General features: G+C 33.7%; 1 protein-coding gene across 2 annotated transcripts in view; it reads right to left on the reverse strand.

Annotated features, from left to right (window-relative positions):
- LOC149794490 (unconventional myosin-Va-like) overlaps window positions 1-14,291 on the reverse strand; it is a 232,575-nt gene that overhangs the window by 85,243 nt on the left and 133,041 nt on the right. For both annotated transcript variants that reach the window (XM_089968738.1, XM_089968737.1), the window contains one exon: window positions 12,389-12,578. In XM_089968738.1, coding sequence (XP_089824864.1) covers window positions 12,389-12,578 — 190 coding nt within the window. The remainder of the gene's footprint in view (window positions 1-12,388; window positions 12,579-14,291) is intronic.

The following is a 14,291-nucleotide window of genomic DNA, read 5'->3' on the forward strand; positions in this document are numbered from 1 at the left end:
ATGCTTTTAAATAAGTAAGTACAACCTTTGATATCAGCTTAAATGCTCACTAATTGCGTTTTGTAGTTATTTTTGCATAGATTTTTATATAATACAAATGAATTCCACTGAAAACAAAATCAGCACTGGAACAGTGACTTTGCATATTCCTGATAAACATTTATGTTTAAATTTATGATCATCATAATACTGCCAAAAGATTTTAATTGCTTACCAGGATTTGATTCTTGTTATGTTCAACTTCTCATATTTTGTTATGGTTAGATATGGATTTCTTCAATGAGTATAAAATAAAGGTTACATTGACCCTATTATAGTCAGTTTTCCCGGACTGATTAATTTTTATAGTAATAATTCTTTCCATATACTTCATGATAACATGATGTGCCTATGAAGGTGAAGCTTTGTTATTTGTTATTGTACTATAGTGCATCTATCCAAATGAAAGCCTGAACAAAGAAGGGTTTCAGAAAGAGGGTCATCCTGTTGGTATTTAAACTCACAACACTTACTTGATGACATATTGGATCCATGGTCATCTATTACAAACTTTTCGTGAAACTTGTTTTCATATTTTATCATTAAGTATAAGAATGTCAGGCTGTTTATACATGGAAAGAGTCTGGAGTGAACTCAAAAGACAAATCATTCCAGTCTGGATTAAATTCACTGTACTTAGACCTGTCAGGTCAGTTATATCAAGAAGTAATGATTCACAAAGAAAATGTCACCTTAATTCAAGATTTTGTTATCATTTGTAAAGACTAACCGGATTCTGTCTAGTCCTTGTGATCATTTTGTTTTCTCATTTGATATGAAATCAATTGTAGTCATATCCTTAACAACTCTGCCAGTCTGTCTACTTCTAGCTTGAGTACACTGTAACTATATGTCATTTTTCTTACAGCGTTGACGTCAAAATACTTATGTTTTCCCTTGGCATCTATGACAATGTTCTAGCAATAACTGACCAATGGTCATTTAAAAGTTCATTTTCAATAGGAAACTGAACTATACTAAGACATATTACATTATGATGATAAGGTGGCAAAGGAGGTAATGCCACACTGAAAACATGTAATAGCAACAAGCAATTGAAAAGCAGAAGCCATGTTTTAGTATTAGCTTCCATGTTTGAGTTCAGATTTAAAGTGAAAATCCAGTTAGTTACTATTCATTTATTGTCAAAGGACTTTTATTATTCATTACTGCTATACTATGGTGCATGTATCCATTTTGTTATCTGCTACTACTTTAAGTCCATCCTTCAGAACCTGAAGGTCATCTTGTTGTAATTTAAACTCACAGCATTTATTTGGAAACATGCTAGATCCATAGTCATCTAAGGAACTGTGAACTGTACATGAACCTTGGTTCCATATTTTTATAGATGTTGGAATGTTTATACATTAGTTACAGTCTGGAGAAAATGCAAAGGATAAATCATTCCAGTCTGGATTATAAATTCACTGCATTTAAAACCTGTTACAGGTCAGCTTTTTCAAGAAGCAATGACTCTTAAAGAAAATATTATCCAAACTCAAGATTATGTCACTATTTGTTAAGACTAACTGAATTTCTATAGTCTTTGTAATGACTTGATTTCTTTCTTTGATATAAATCAATCCCAAGTCACAACCTTAACCATTCAACCACTGTCTCCCCAAGGTTAAGTACACTGTAACTAGATGACATGTTCCTTACAGGTGAGAGGGTACAATAGTTATATTTAATTGTCATTTGGAAAAGCTGTACAGACTTTGCTAGAAAAAAATTACAATGGTCATGTAAAAGTTAAACTGAATTGAATTACATGAAAAAGTTTAATATCCTTTTTCTGCATTGTGCTAATTAGCTTAGTAAAATATGAACATGTTTTTCTGAGCTATACTTGATGGCATTAGAAGTGCAGTATTGTTCAGAAAAAATCGAGTTTGTATTTTCTCATACAAATGTAGTAACCTTTTTATTACATACTCATTTTGCTTTTCTACCTAAGGCTGAATAACAAAAAGAACCAGCTACATGAAACAAAGGTAATTAAATTTATGTTAGTTTTCAAAGTAGATACACAGCTATAGGTAAAACATTACACAGTAACAGTATTCGTGATAGCACAGCACTGTGCAGTGACCTCTAAACTTGGTAGTGGAATACCTCTAACTTTGGTCTGCTTACAACTTAAATTTGGAATCATCTTGTCAATGAATGCACCTCGAAACAACTTTTTCAGCTGGCTTGGAATGGAGAGATTTTGTTATTCTGTCTATCCAGCTAAATTCTGCTTTTCTAGTTATGATGGACAGGATGTATTGATGTACATGTGGCTAGAGGGATTGACATTGATGCTGCTGCACATGTATTTCTGTTCTGTCACTCTTTTAATTGAAATTCTCAGTATGACACAGACATAGGATTGCATGTTGTTTCTTAGGAAGTATCAAATTCATTTTGTTTTTTATTCACGTAAATTCTCTATCAGAATGTGATTCTATTCAAAATGTAGTCTAAATTACAGTACAATTTCACACTATCAATATTTGAAACCCATGTAATTCTGTTTAGCAGAAACAACTAAGAATATATATTCTGGTGAAACGTAAGATGCAACACAGTAAGTACATTTATTTATGTTATTACCAGCTAAAAGTTAGATGACATTTGTATGCCCTATCACTTGCATGATTCTGAACTTGTGAGCAATGACCTCTGGACATGAAAAATATAAAATGGTAGAAGTTTGTGGGTGGGGTGCTTAAGCTTCTTTTGCTATGACATGAAATAGACTTGTCAGAATACTATTATTGTGCTTTGTTTTATTATAGCTATCCAAAAATATGGACCTTTTTGACCTTGTGTGTATTTTTTTAAATACATTTTTATACTAGGCAGGTGGATGTGGCATTAAATTTGTGTATAAAAATGTTCCTTGCACTCTTAAGTAACTGTCTCGCCCCCATCTCCACCCCGATAATTTCTCTTTTCTACTACAAGGAACATTAATTTACTGTTCATAGAAACATAATTTCATTACTAGAATAGTTTTAATTGTTTGTATTGCTTGAAAATTAGTCATGGTTTTAGAACAAATCTTGCTCAACAGATTTTGTGAGAGATCAACGAAAAAGGATGAGACTACATGACCAAGTGTAACATTTGAATTTGTTGCTCAATGTCAAGTGCACATTTTAAACTATATTAACACTGCAAGCAATAAACAAAGAATATAGATATTGCAAAGATGACATATGTGCATAATTTTTGCATGCCAACCTTTAACATAATTACAATATGGTGAAAACTACTTCTATCTGGAGAACCTGACCCTAGTTTATATTTCAGGCAATGATGGCCCTGGGGCATGCCCATTTATTTGATTCATTTGTTACAGTGATGTAAAACTTTGTACATGGTGACAGATTGCTACAGGCCAGACTTTGGACATACAAGGGTTTCTGTACATATAAGCACTAAGTGAGTAGAAAGAAAAATATCAGTGGTCTGATTGAAGCTACTATACAGAAATGCATAGTGAAATTATGACAACATCCAGCTGCTGAGGATGATGATGATAATGAAATCAAATACAATATTTTATGGAATATGATGACCATTACATGAACACAACTCTTCCATTTGACCCACTAAACTCTACCATACCCATTTTCATACATATTACAGAAGACAAGTCAGGTCATGACAAATCATATTTCCAAAATTTTATCTGAGGTTTAACCTCAGAAGAGGGAGGATTTTCATTTACCCAATTTGTAGTGAGCTAATGGACAAAAATTACAACTACTGAACAAATTGTACAATTTTGAATATTAAAATATGTACACCCCTCCCCCCATTGGTGCCATTCATACCAAAGGATCTTTAGTATTCTTATGAGATCACTGCTGTATCATACTGGTGACAGCCCTCATCATAGTTGATACTGACACTTAAGAGATGATGTACTGTTTACTCAATCCAGGTTTCCAGTCTTGAGGCAGTCTGAAGTTTACTCAGAATGGAAAATGCCCTTTCAGTGTCTGGATTGTAATGTGACAATGTCAGTGCAACTTGGCAGAGTCTAGGAAGTTTAAATTGTTTTCTGCCTGTGGGTAGATTCATATTTCTACTGCCTGCCAGAGCTGCTCAAAATTGGCACCATCTGGATTTAATGTTTTAATGTCAGTAAGATTCTTCAAATGAAGTGATGTGATTTTGATTTTTAACGTAGCTTTAACAATTTTTCAGTCATATCGCTACGATGTCTGCAATGTGGCAGTTTATAGTGATGTCTAGCACTGGGGCATCATGCCGCAGACATGTAGCATGATGCCCCACCCAGTCACATTATCCTGACACTGGCTGACCAGTCCTAACACTAACCTCTTAATGCTGAGCGCCAAGCGAGGCAGCTGTTAGTACCATCTTTTTAGTCTTTGGTATGACTCGACCGGGGACTGAACCCATGACCTCCTTCATCCAAGGCGGACGCTCAACCACCGGAGCGGTCATAGAGTGGTCAAGTCTTTTTAGTAAACTCACAAGCTGGTGTGACCATCCATAATTTGAGGAGGAGTAAGAAAAACAAGATTAATAATTCCATTCTAAGTAATCTGAAATGACTCCAAACAGCACAATATACAACTTCTAGTGTAACAGTTCAGCTTCTACTGAGAATAATTTTCCAAAATAGAGGTTATATGGTCTTCAAAAATGTAAACAAGGTGTCATATGATCATCTTCTCGAAGCTTATAGAAAATAAGTACTTGTTAAAGATCACATTTACCCAGTGTGACCCTGACAAAAACGAATCATTTTACTCTAAGAAATAAAAAAAACAAAAATTGCATATTAAAGACGAAGTGCCATCATGACCTCGACAACAACCAATCATTTTAAAATAAAGATAGAACTTGGTTACATATTTGCCACAAAATTTGAAACAAGGTCAGGATTTAGATTAACACCTGATGTTTATAAACTAACAGTCAAGGTCAAATTATTTTCTGAAAAAAGTATCATCTCTAGAGAATCAATTTACATTAAAATAGCCTGTAATAAAAAATAAAAAATTAAAACTGACAAACACATAAATTGAAATCAATATATATTAAATCAAATGGAAGTAAATCAAATATACATAACATTAATACACTGTAATGACAATACAATCTGGAAAATGAGTATCGCTTACTAGTATTATGGTTGAAGACAAAGATCTCATTCACACCCTACACTACTGATTACAACATTAGCAATTAGTAACATGTGCTTTAGCCTGGTTGGCTAGGATCAAATCAAGGTCATTGTTTTTTTATGTCATTTTTTTCTGATGTAGTCATTCATAGTAGTGTCAAACACATAATTTGCCTAAAAATCATGATCGCTGGCTGTATTCTGCAGATTGTCACTGTAATGGTGCAAATTTTTTGCAGATGTTTTGTCAAAGCACATTTTGTGGTGGTCAGTGTGACACATAACCGTTAAGACTGACATATGGGCTTGGTTCACAATCAAGTGGTAGCTGTGATGGATAACCTCTCGTCTGTGGGCATGATTGAATTTTAATTGGAGTCAGATAATGGTCAGACAGGTAGAAGAGAAAATGTTAACGTAAGGTCAAGTAATGGAAAACAGCATTGTTGACACAAGCCAGAAACAATCTTGGACCATTGGAAATAGGTGTCATAAAATGAAACTGTCCAGGAATAGTTATCAGTAAAGACAGATGAGAGAATTATTCTGACTTCTATGGGAGTTTTAAAATGTCTGGTGGTTAGAGAAAGTTAATCCTGATTGGCTAAGCTAAATAAGGGTGTGTGTTCGCCAATGAAATTCAAGGTTTTAAGTAATCTCCATCGTGAAATTAGTAAATCCAAGTTTTTCTGCTGAAAAGGATGTCTGTGAGACTCTGAGGAAATTAAGTAGTACTTTTCTTGCTAAATAAATTGTCCATGGGATGGGGGATCTGGAAAAATTTGAGAGACCTAGAACCAGAGAGAGATTCAGCTCCACTGAAAGAGCGTGTCTTGAAATGGTACAAGGGTATTGTCTCAATGACATACAATATGTTCATGCATTGTAAGAATGTCATACAATGTTTCACTGATAAGGATGTATTTAGATTTAATGATTGTTTGTTACAGAAATCATGCATTGTGTGAATTTTATACAATTGTGAGATTTATTCTTTTTAAATGATATGTATCATGATGCTAAGAACTGAATTTACAATGTCTGTGTCAAAGAATCACTAATTAACAGGTAATATAGTTAAGACAAGATGTGAAATCCATTAATTCATTTGGTAAGTTGTGAATTCTCTTAATTGAGAAAAATCAGCGAGTGTCAACCAACATCGTTCAGCTAGCGATTTAGAGCCCAAAGTGGGATGTAATAGTTTATCTAAGGGGTATAATTATGTCATGGTTCCAGCTAAGAATCTGGCTAGTGGCTAAGGAAAGAGACATTAACTGTGTGTATCAGCTTGAGAATGGACCACATGTAAAAAGAGGGGGAATATCGTTCGATCACAGAAGAAAAACCTGACTAATATATAGGTTGCATATTATACTTACATGAAGGGGAAAAAAAATAGGTCCTGTGCTACAATGGTAAGGAGTGATTTTAAAATCAGCTTTACAGGAAAGCACAATGCATATTCATGTCCTTTTGAACTTAATTGCATCCAATTTCAAGTGATATTTCAGTTGCTTGGATTTTAGTGTTTTGGCATTGGCATGCTTAGACATCTGTACAGACTTAAAACAGAAAGTCAAACAACCCAGTTTTATGTCACATGAGCTAAAGAGTAATCTATTCACACAATGACATGTTACTGTTTCATGATGATTTATTCCTATGTTGCAAAATGTACTGCAATTTAATTATGCAGAGTAGATGAAATGCCTTGTTTATTAATGAAGTGCTACATGTACTGTCCTATGTTTTTTTAACACTTTGCATGGTACCCTGTTTTTTTTTTCTTCCAAGGTTCATTTCTCTTCATGTGTGAATCCACAAAAGCTCTATTTAGCCTAGATTATTATCTTGATAATTACCTCCAGTCTTAATCATCAAAGCGGTGTGAATAATAATGATGAGCCCATTCTTTGTAAATGGTGATGTATTTAGATAATGAAATAATATTAACCACAGGCGTACCTGTATTTTAATGTACTTAAACCAACACTACTATCAGTAATGTGAACCCAACACTGGGAAAGATACATCAGTTGAGATACTCAGATTACATTACTGTATGAATAAAACATTGCTCAAAATGCTGGTTGCATGCCACATCACACGGGAAGAGGCACCCATGAGGGATACTTTTGTATACAAACTCCACAGTGCTGAGAAAACTGACCATGTAGAGGACAGGACCACTGGTGAGGAAGTCATATAACAGGGCAACTTCAAAACAATTAAGCCAGCCAACCCTGCCAGCAGGATCAAAGAGTGAAATTATAAATAACACTGTCTTGCCCTGCTTAAGCCGGTTCACAGTCATATTCACAGGCAGTATTACCATAAACTACTATGAACTAAAATATGAACAACAGAAATAGAATTTTCCACTAATAATTTTGCATAAATGAGAGATTTCAGTGAGTGACAGGAGGAATGGGAGACACACCTAAATTTGGGAGAAAAACCCTCATGATTCAATTGTATGCATTTTCATTTAGTAAAAGTATTGTGAACTCAAAAAGATTTAGCATCAGCCTAGTTATAAATAGCAAATGTCATGTTTAATTTTACACCAATATTCAGCAGCAAAGAAGCTGTATTAATGTGAGTGTATGTGTGTTTTTCTGTGAATTTGACTGAACCAGATCTTAACTATAACTTGTTCTTGTTCTTAACCAAAGCCATGTTATTTTTACCATTATCTTCACAAAGCATCATGAAGTTATTCAAATGAATATATCCCTGCAATCAATTGATCAGTATAGGCAAAATAAAAATTAAAACCTTCATCAAGTATAGACAGCTGGAGCAAGTTAACAGTATTTAAAGCTATATTCTTTACCTACCCAGATGTGTATGTGTGTGTGTGTATGTATGTATGTGTTTATATATGTATGTGTTTATATATGTATGTGTGTATCTATGTATGTATGTATGTATGTATGTATGTATGTATGTATGTATGTATGTATATGTATGTATGTATATATATATATGTGTGTGTGTGTGTGTATGTATGTATGTATGTATGTATGCATGTATATATGTATGTATGTGGGTGAGTGGGTGGTTAAGTAGGTAGGAATGTAGTTAATGAGTTTAAGGGCACAGCAACACCATCTTGGCTATACATTAATGAATAAGTTTAAGTTTACAAAAAAGCACATAAATATCAACCCAATAAAGAGTAAAACCCTGAAAATACAAAGTCTTTTTTTTTTTATATAACCCACACGTGACAGCTCCAAAGGTTGCTTCTGCTAGACGTTTGTTTTATCATGTCATGCAGGACAGAGCATCAGTTTTAATCTACATTCCTGAGCTCAGATTATATTTAAAAATAATAACTGTATCCACTGCCAGCTGCCTGTGATAGGAACAGAAGCTATGGCTTTTAGAGCCTGTGTTTCAAAATGGGCTTCTTAGAGTAATTGCACAAACATGTCATGTGTATCTGGTCATAATATTAGCATCAATCATGGTCATACAAATTAACCATGATAATTATAACCAGAAAAATTGATGAATGTAACAATTATTAATCTGGTTACAGTCTAAACTACATTCTATGTGTACTGATCCATCGTCATCTCTTGAACTGGCTAACTGGATCCCACAAAGATATCAATTATCAGTAGCATTCTATTTAAAAAAAATCAATTTATACATTGTAATTGTTACGCAAAGCAGAACTCCACCAAATTTGCTATTCATGATCCCTTTTACTACTGTACACATACTGCTCAAAGAAATCTTAATATTGTCAAAAACATTTGATTTCTTTTGTCTCACTTGAGAATTCCAATTTAAACATTATCTAACAAATTACTGTGACTTCCTTTGGATAGCATTTTCTACTAACATTTCAAGTATAACCATCCGAAGAACGATATCAGAAGGGGGATAACTACTATCAGGTTTAATCATTACCTAAATCTGAGTTGCCTCTCTTGACATAAAATTTGTATGATATTGACAAATGGATATATACTTTGTTACTAATTTTAAAAGACCATGAAGTCTGTTACACTTTTAGTAACACAAGTTACATTTGGCAAACACAGACTGAACATTAAGCCATAAATATGGAGGGACTGAAGTCCCTTTAAGCCAAAAAGGACTCTTACGGCAGTCAATATTAATTACACAATCCTCTCACAGAAGCTTAGTGTTAGACATTCTTAGCATGATATCTTGCCCCTCTCCCAATCAACATTTTTATGATTTTTATTCCTATGTTATCTAATCAAACGGTAAGAAAGAAAAGGATGGCAAAACCATCACAATTGTTCTTTAACAGTAGCATCAAGCAAGTCATGTTACAGGCAAACTACATAAGTACTATTACATTCACATTTTTCCTGAAATGGATCCGAGTGCACTTCACCTTAAGGATGAATTTGTTTTGCATCTGACAGTTTTCTTACAAATATTAAAAGGAAAATACTTATTTATCCCTATAAATGGGTACAAAAGTAGAAGTAAAAACAATTATGTATCATGCCACATCAGCAAAGGGATGCTACTCCATCAGGTGACTATCCATGTTATTTGATCCATCTAATTATAGCCCATTGTTTCTTCTTAATAATTTTAGAAACAATACAAATAAAACAATTCTGAATTAAAAAAGTTATCTATTTTTATAAGTTTTAATATTTTGTTCCCAGATAATTTCAAAGAGATCTGGGAAATGTTTAATGAGCATTCCAATAAATTCAGGAAAAAAACAACAACAATATTTTCAAAATTCAAGGGGTGTTCCAAGGAAATCCTCAAATTCAAGGCTCGATCAAGGCTGTACAAAACATACACTATACTAAACTAAACATACACTGAAGTGGAACAGTTCCCAAAGGTCTAAGCAATAATAGGTTTAGTGCATCACCTGACATCATGTAATACTTTCATCTGACAAATGTGCACTCTGGAATAGTAGTAATACTTGCAATCAAGCACAGTCAGGGCAAAATGCATACTCTTCTTAAATAGATCATTGTTATCAGCCAATCAGAACATGAGAATTTATCATGTGATGTACTAACTATGCAAAATGATTCATCATCAAATTGTTTCATTTCTGTACCAATAGACTGCATATAATATACATATAATATTCATCAACCTTTTCATGTTGTTTGACTGCATGCACATTTCCACATATTCAAAAATAAAAAATGAATATACATGCCCTGCATCCATTACCAAACTATTCCCAAAGTAACTCCTTCTATGGAGTAGTTTTGAGGATTTTTATTTTCTTTCATATTGATTTATTTCTTCAGAACTGATTAACAGGAGTTTCATAACTGTAACTATGGTAACTGATTTGCAATAAAAACTGATACATAGAATAGTGTATAATGCATATCTGGAAATGGGAAACACTGCAGAAACTACAAAACTGCATTCATTTCAGCCCCAGTACATCTCATGTTCAAATAACTATAATGTTTAAATGCATACAAAACAACTATGTGTCAATCCTGTTGTTTAATTTTTGGATCTAATAAACAATGACCCAACTGTGAAAACAATAGGGCCACTTCACCAATCCAAATATTTTACTCATGTAAGAACACAAATTTGCAAAATTGATATTTATTGCTATCAAGTCATACTGATATTGACATATAACCATTGTCTTAGGTTGTATTTCTCCCAAATTGTGTAAGAGTGTTGGAAAGATGATGACTGATTTAAGCAGCTAAATCCAAACTTCACTTTGTCTTTTCTGTCAAAGATGTGAATACACATAAAACTAATGGGTTATGGTCAATCACCTCCAATAGAATTCATATGAAATTGTGCAGCATAAAAAGGCTGATTTTGCTCGTGCTGTGACTGTTTCTCCTTCTAAAACCATACTGAACCATGTGTTCCACCGTGGTTCTCAGTGACATTTAATTACATTCCTGGTTTATTTCTAGACATTGCTCTGAATGCCAATTAGTATCTGGCTGTAATTATTTTTTGAATATTTTCCACTTTACAAAAACATGTCTTGAACCAATGTGTACAGCATCAATGAAATATAATCATAACAAATGTACCTAAATTCCATCTGATACCGATTTTTCAGTTCTTGCATTCAATATGATCACTTGCACAATTCCAACTCTAGAATTGCAGGATTTGTACAAGTTGAATCAAAAGTCCATTTCTTTCCCAATCTAATGACCTTCTGCTTAAAGATTAATTATGCAGGTTCCTCTAATAACTCGTCTTTAAATCTTCCACATAAATGTTGGCACAGGTGCTACCTGACCATGATATGCATTACTAGAACAAAGAACTTGCTAACACTGAGATTATAGAGTGAGAATTTGTCACACATTATTAAATGACGAGTAATCTGTGGAAATTTTAGAAATTGAAACAGATAATGCTGTGTCCAACATGGTAATCAATAGAAATTTGTAACTGAAGGCCAGCCTCCCAAACAGCACAAGATGCTCCAGCTCATGGTGGACATGTACACATAATAAGTAGTAAAGCCTATTCAGAAAGCTCTTCATAACACTACTGTCTTTCTTAATTTTGAAATTGAAAAATGGAAAATAACATGTTTTTTAGGCAATCTGTTAAAATGCACTGAACAAAAGCTTTCATTTTTCCTTGATATGACCATTCAACCAATAATGTTCTATATTAGTTGCTGGTTCATTTGTTCTGGATTGGTGTCACATGTAACAGCAAGCTCTGTCTAAGTCAATGGCAGTAATGCAGATGGCAATTTTATACAATCTAACTATGCATTAATTTTAATGATACCTTGTGGGAATTCAGCTGGAGTAAATTCTGGGCTTGTAATCTCCATCTAATGTTTTACAAAAGGCATGGATCAACACACACTTTCATTTTAAGGTTTTCTACACATCTAACCTTTCAATATACTGATGGTTCAGATGATCTTCTTTTATGTGACTGAAGAAATATTGGTAAAACAATGACATTACCATCTTTACATTCTCCTCTTCAACATTATCCTGGCGTCAGCCACTTTAGAACGAATCAATGGATACAGGGGTGGGTGCTCATTTTCTTGAATATTATCATCACAGCATCAATTGCTTTAGAATAAAGAGGCAGAGATAGGTGCATGGGTTTGTCCTACTGGACATTATGCCAGCATCAACCACTTTAGAAAAACGATGGAGAAAGGGGTGGGGAAACAAGCAATAAAATTTAACCTACCTGTTAAGGTCTCTCTGTGTTTGGTATGCCATAGCAAGTTCATTGTCCTCGTTGACTCTGTCATCACTGCCACCATAGTACTCCTTGGCAATGGCATGAGATGATATGCTCCGCTCTGCTAGAAGGGACCGTAACTGTATGCACTCCTCTCGCCGCCGCTCGAGTTCATCTGCCATCGCTTCAAATTGGTCTATAAAAAGTAATAGTGCACTTTCAAATCTGCCAGAAATTAAATTACTGGTATGTTAAAATTATGTATAACTTTGTTTCTTACATAAATACATCATAACAAAATATGTTGCATGGTAGCAAAGTTGATTACAGGAACCGAGTCATGAAGAATGGAACTAGAATGTTTACTCATCTTTGTCATCTATGTATTGCAAGAAAAGAGATTTTTCATATTTACTTATGCGAGCTTTAAAAGAAAAAAATGTAAAGAAATATGTAAATCAAGCAATCTGTAGTTTTATAATCATTGTTATGTGCTATAATGACAACATTATTCATTAGGACCTTGAACTTTACACAAAATTGTCACAGTATGATATAAATTACAATCAATGACACAAGCCATGATAATAACATTGGTAGGATATATGCTCTTAACTATTTATGTGGTTATCTTCATCTTACTATGACCACACAGTGGAATAAGTAATTGACAATGGTCTTGTTGGGAAATGGAAATTTACTATAGTAAAATTCATGCAGGTCATGTACACATTCAGAACCCACTATTCCAGTAATGGGTGTTGTTTGTTAGGATTTTATTACAAATACCTTTAAACATCAATTACTCACATTATTTTAATCCTTAAGATATATTCCTTTGGAAGGTCATTATTTACATGCCCTGAGAAATATGACAAAATCAATGCTAAATTTTGTGGCCATTTTTGGACAAGGTCAACCTAAATGTGTGATCCAGTACAACTCAGATTGAATGTTGTACACTGAGTGATGTCACAATGAAAGCAGCACCACATGATGACGACAAATTTGAACTACACTGGTATTTGGCATAATATGCTGGAAATCCACATTTTTGATTCAGTTTAGTAGCTGGCTACTGCTGGCAAACTCCACACAGATCAATAAGTTTTGTCTGAAGATTTTTTAAATGACATTTTTGTTATAAGCATTCAACATTCAGGATTTAGAATTAAACTTCAGAACAGCAACTTAAATTTTATTAAATGTGCCTACATGACCTGTATGACTTTTACTATAACATGAATGTATAGGTCCAAGATGAACATACAGCATGAAGGTTGTATTTAATAGATGAAAACCGACTTTGTTACATTGGAAGACAGCATTCCTTGATTAATGCATACAACATCAAGCTGTCTTCCTCTAGTAAACATGCCTTAGACACTGGCTAACCATGTCTGTAAAGGTTTATTTATTTTTTTAATGGCAATTTTAGCACTTTATTTTGGCTATATCATGCCAAAGAAATGGGAGCAAAATGCCTCTCCCAAAGATACACTAAACCAGCCAACACAGGCTGGCTTAAGCAGATATCAAACCCATGACCCTTCCATTATGATCACATTGTTCTACCAACTGAGCCACTGTGGCTACAAAGAGGAGAAAAATAAATATAAATTTAAAGTGTGCACTAAATCTACCATTCTTTAAAGGTCAATGAAACATATTGCTGAGACAATATTTATTCCATTTTTCTTTATTTCATTTTTACTGACAATATGGATATCCACAAAATCTAATAAAATCCATAAAAGTACCATTAATGATGGAATAAATTATCTTGTGCCAAAATGTGACCTTCGACAGGAAAAATCTGTCAAAAATTTAACTTTTTTGTGTAAACAAGATTCCCTCAAAGTAACACTCTTTTGATGCCAAAAGAATGTGTACAAATTAAAGAGGTGTG

This window comes from Sinohyriopsis cumingii, chromosome 8 (genome assembly GCF_028554795.1).
Source record: "Sinohyriopsis cumingii isolate HCF-2022 chromosome 8, ASM2855479v2, whole genome shotgun sequence".
NCBI classification, from domain to species: Eukaryota; Metazoa; Mollusca; class Bivalvia; order Unionida; family Unionidae; genus Sinohyriopsis; species Sinohyriopsis cumingii.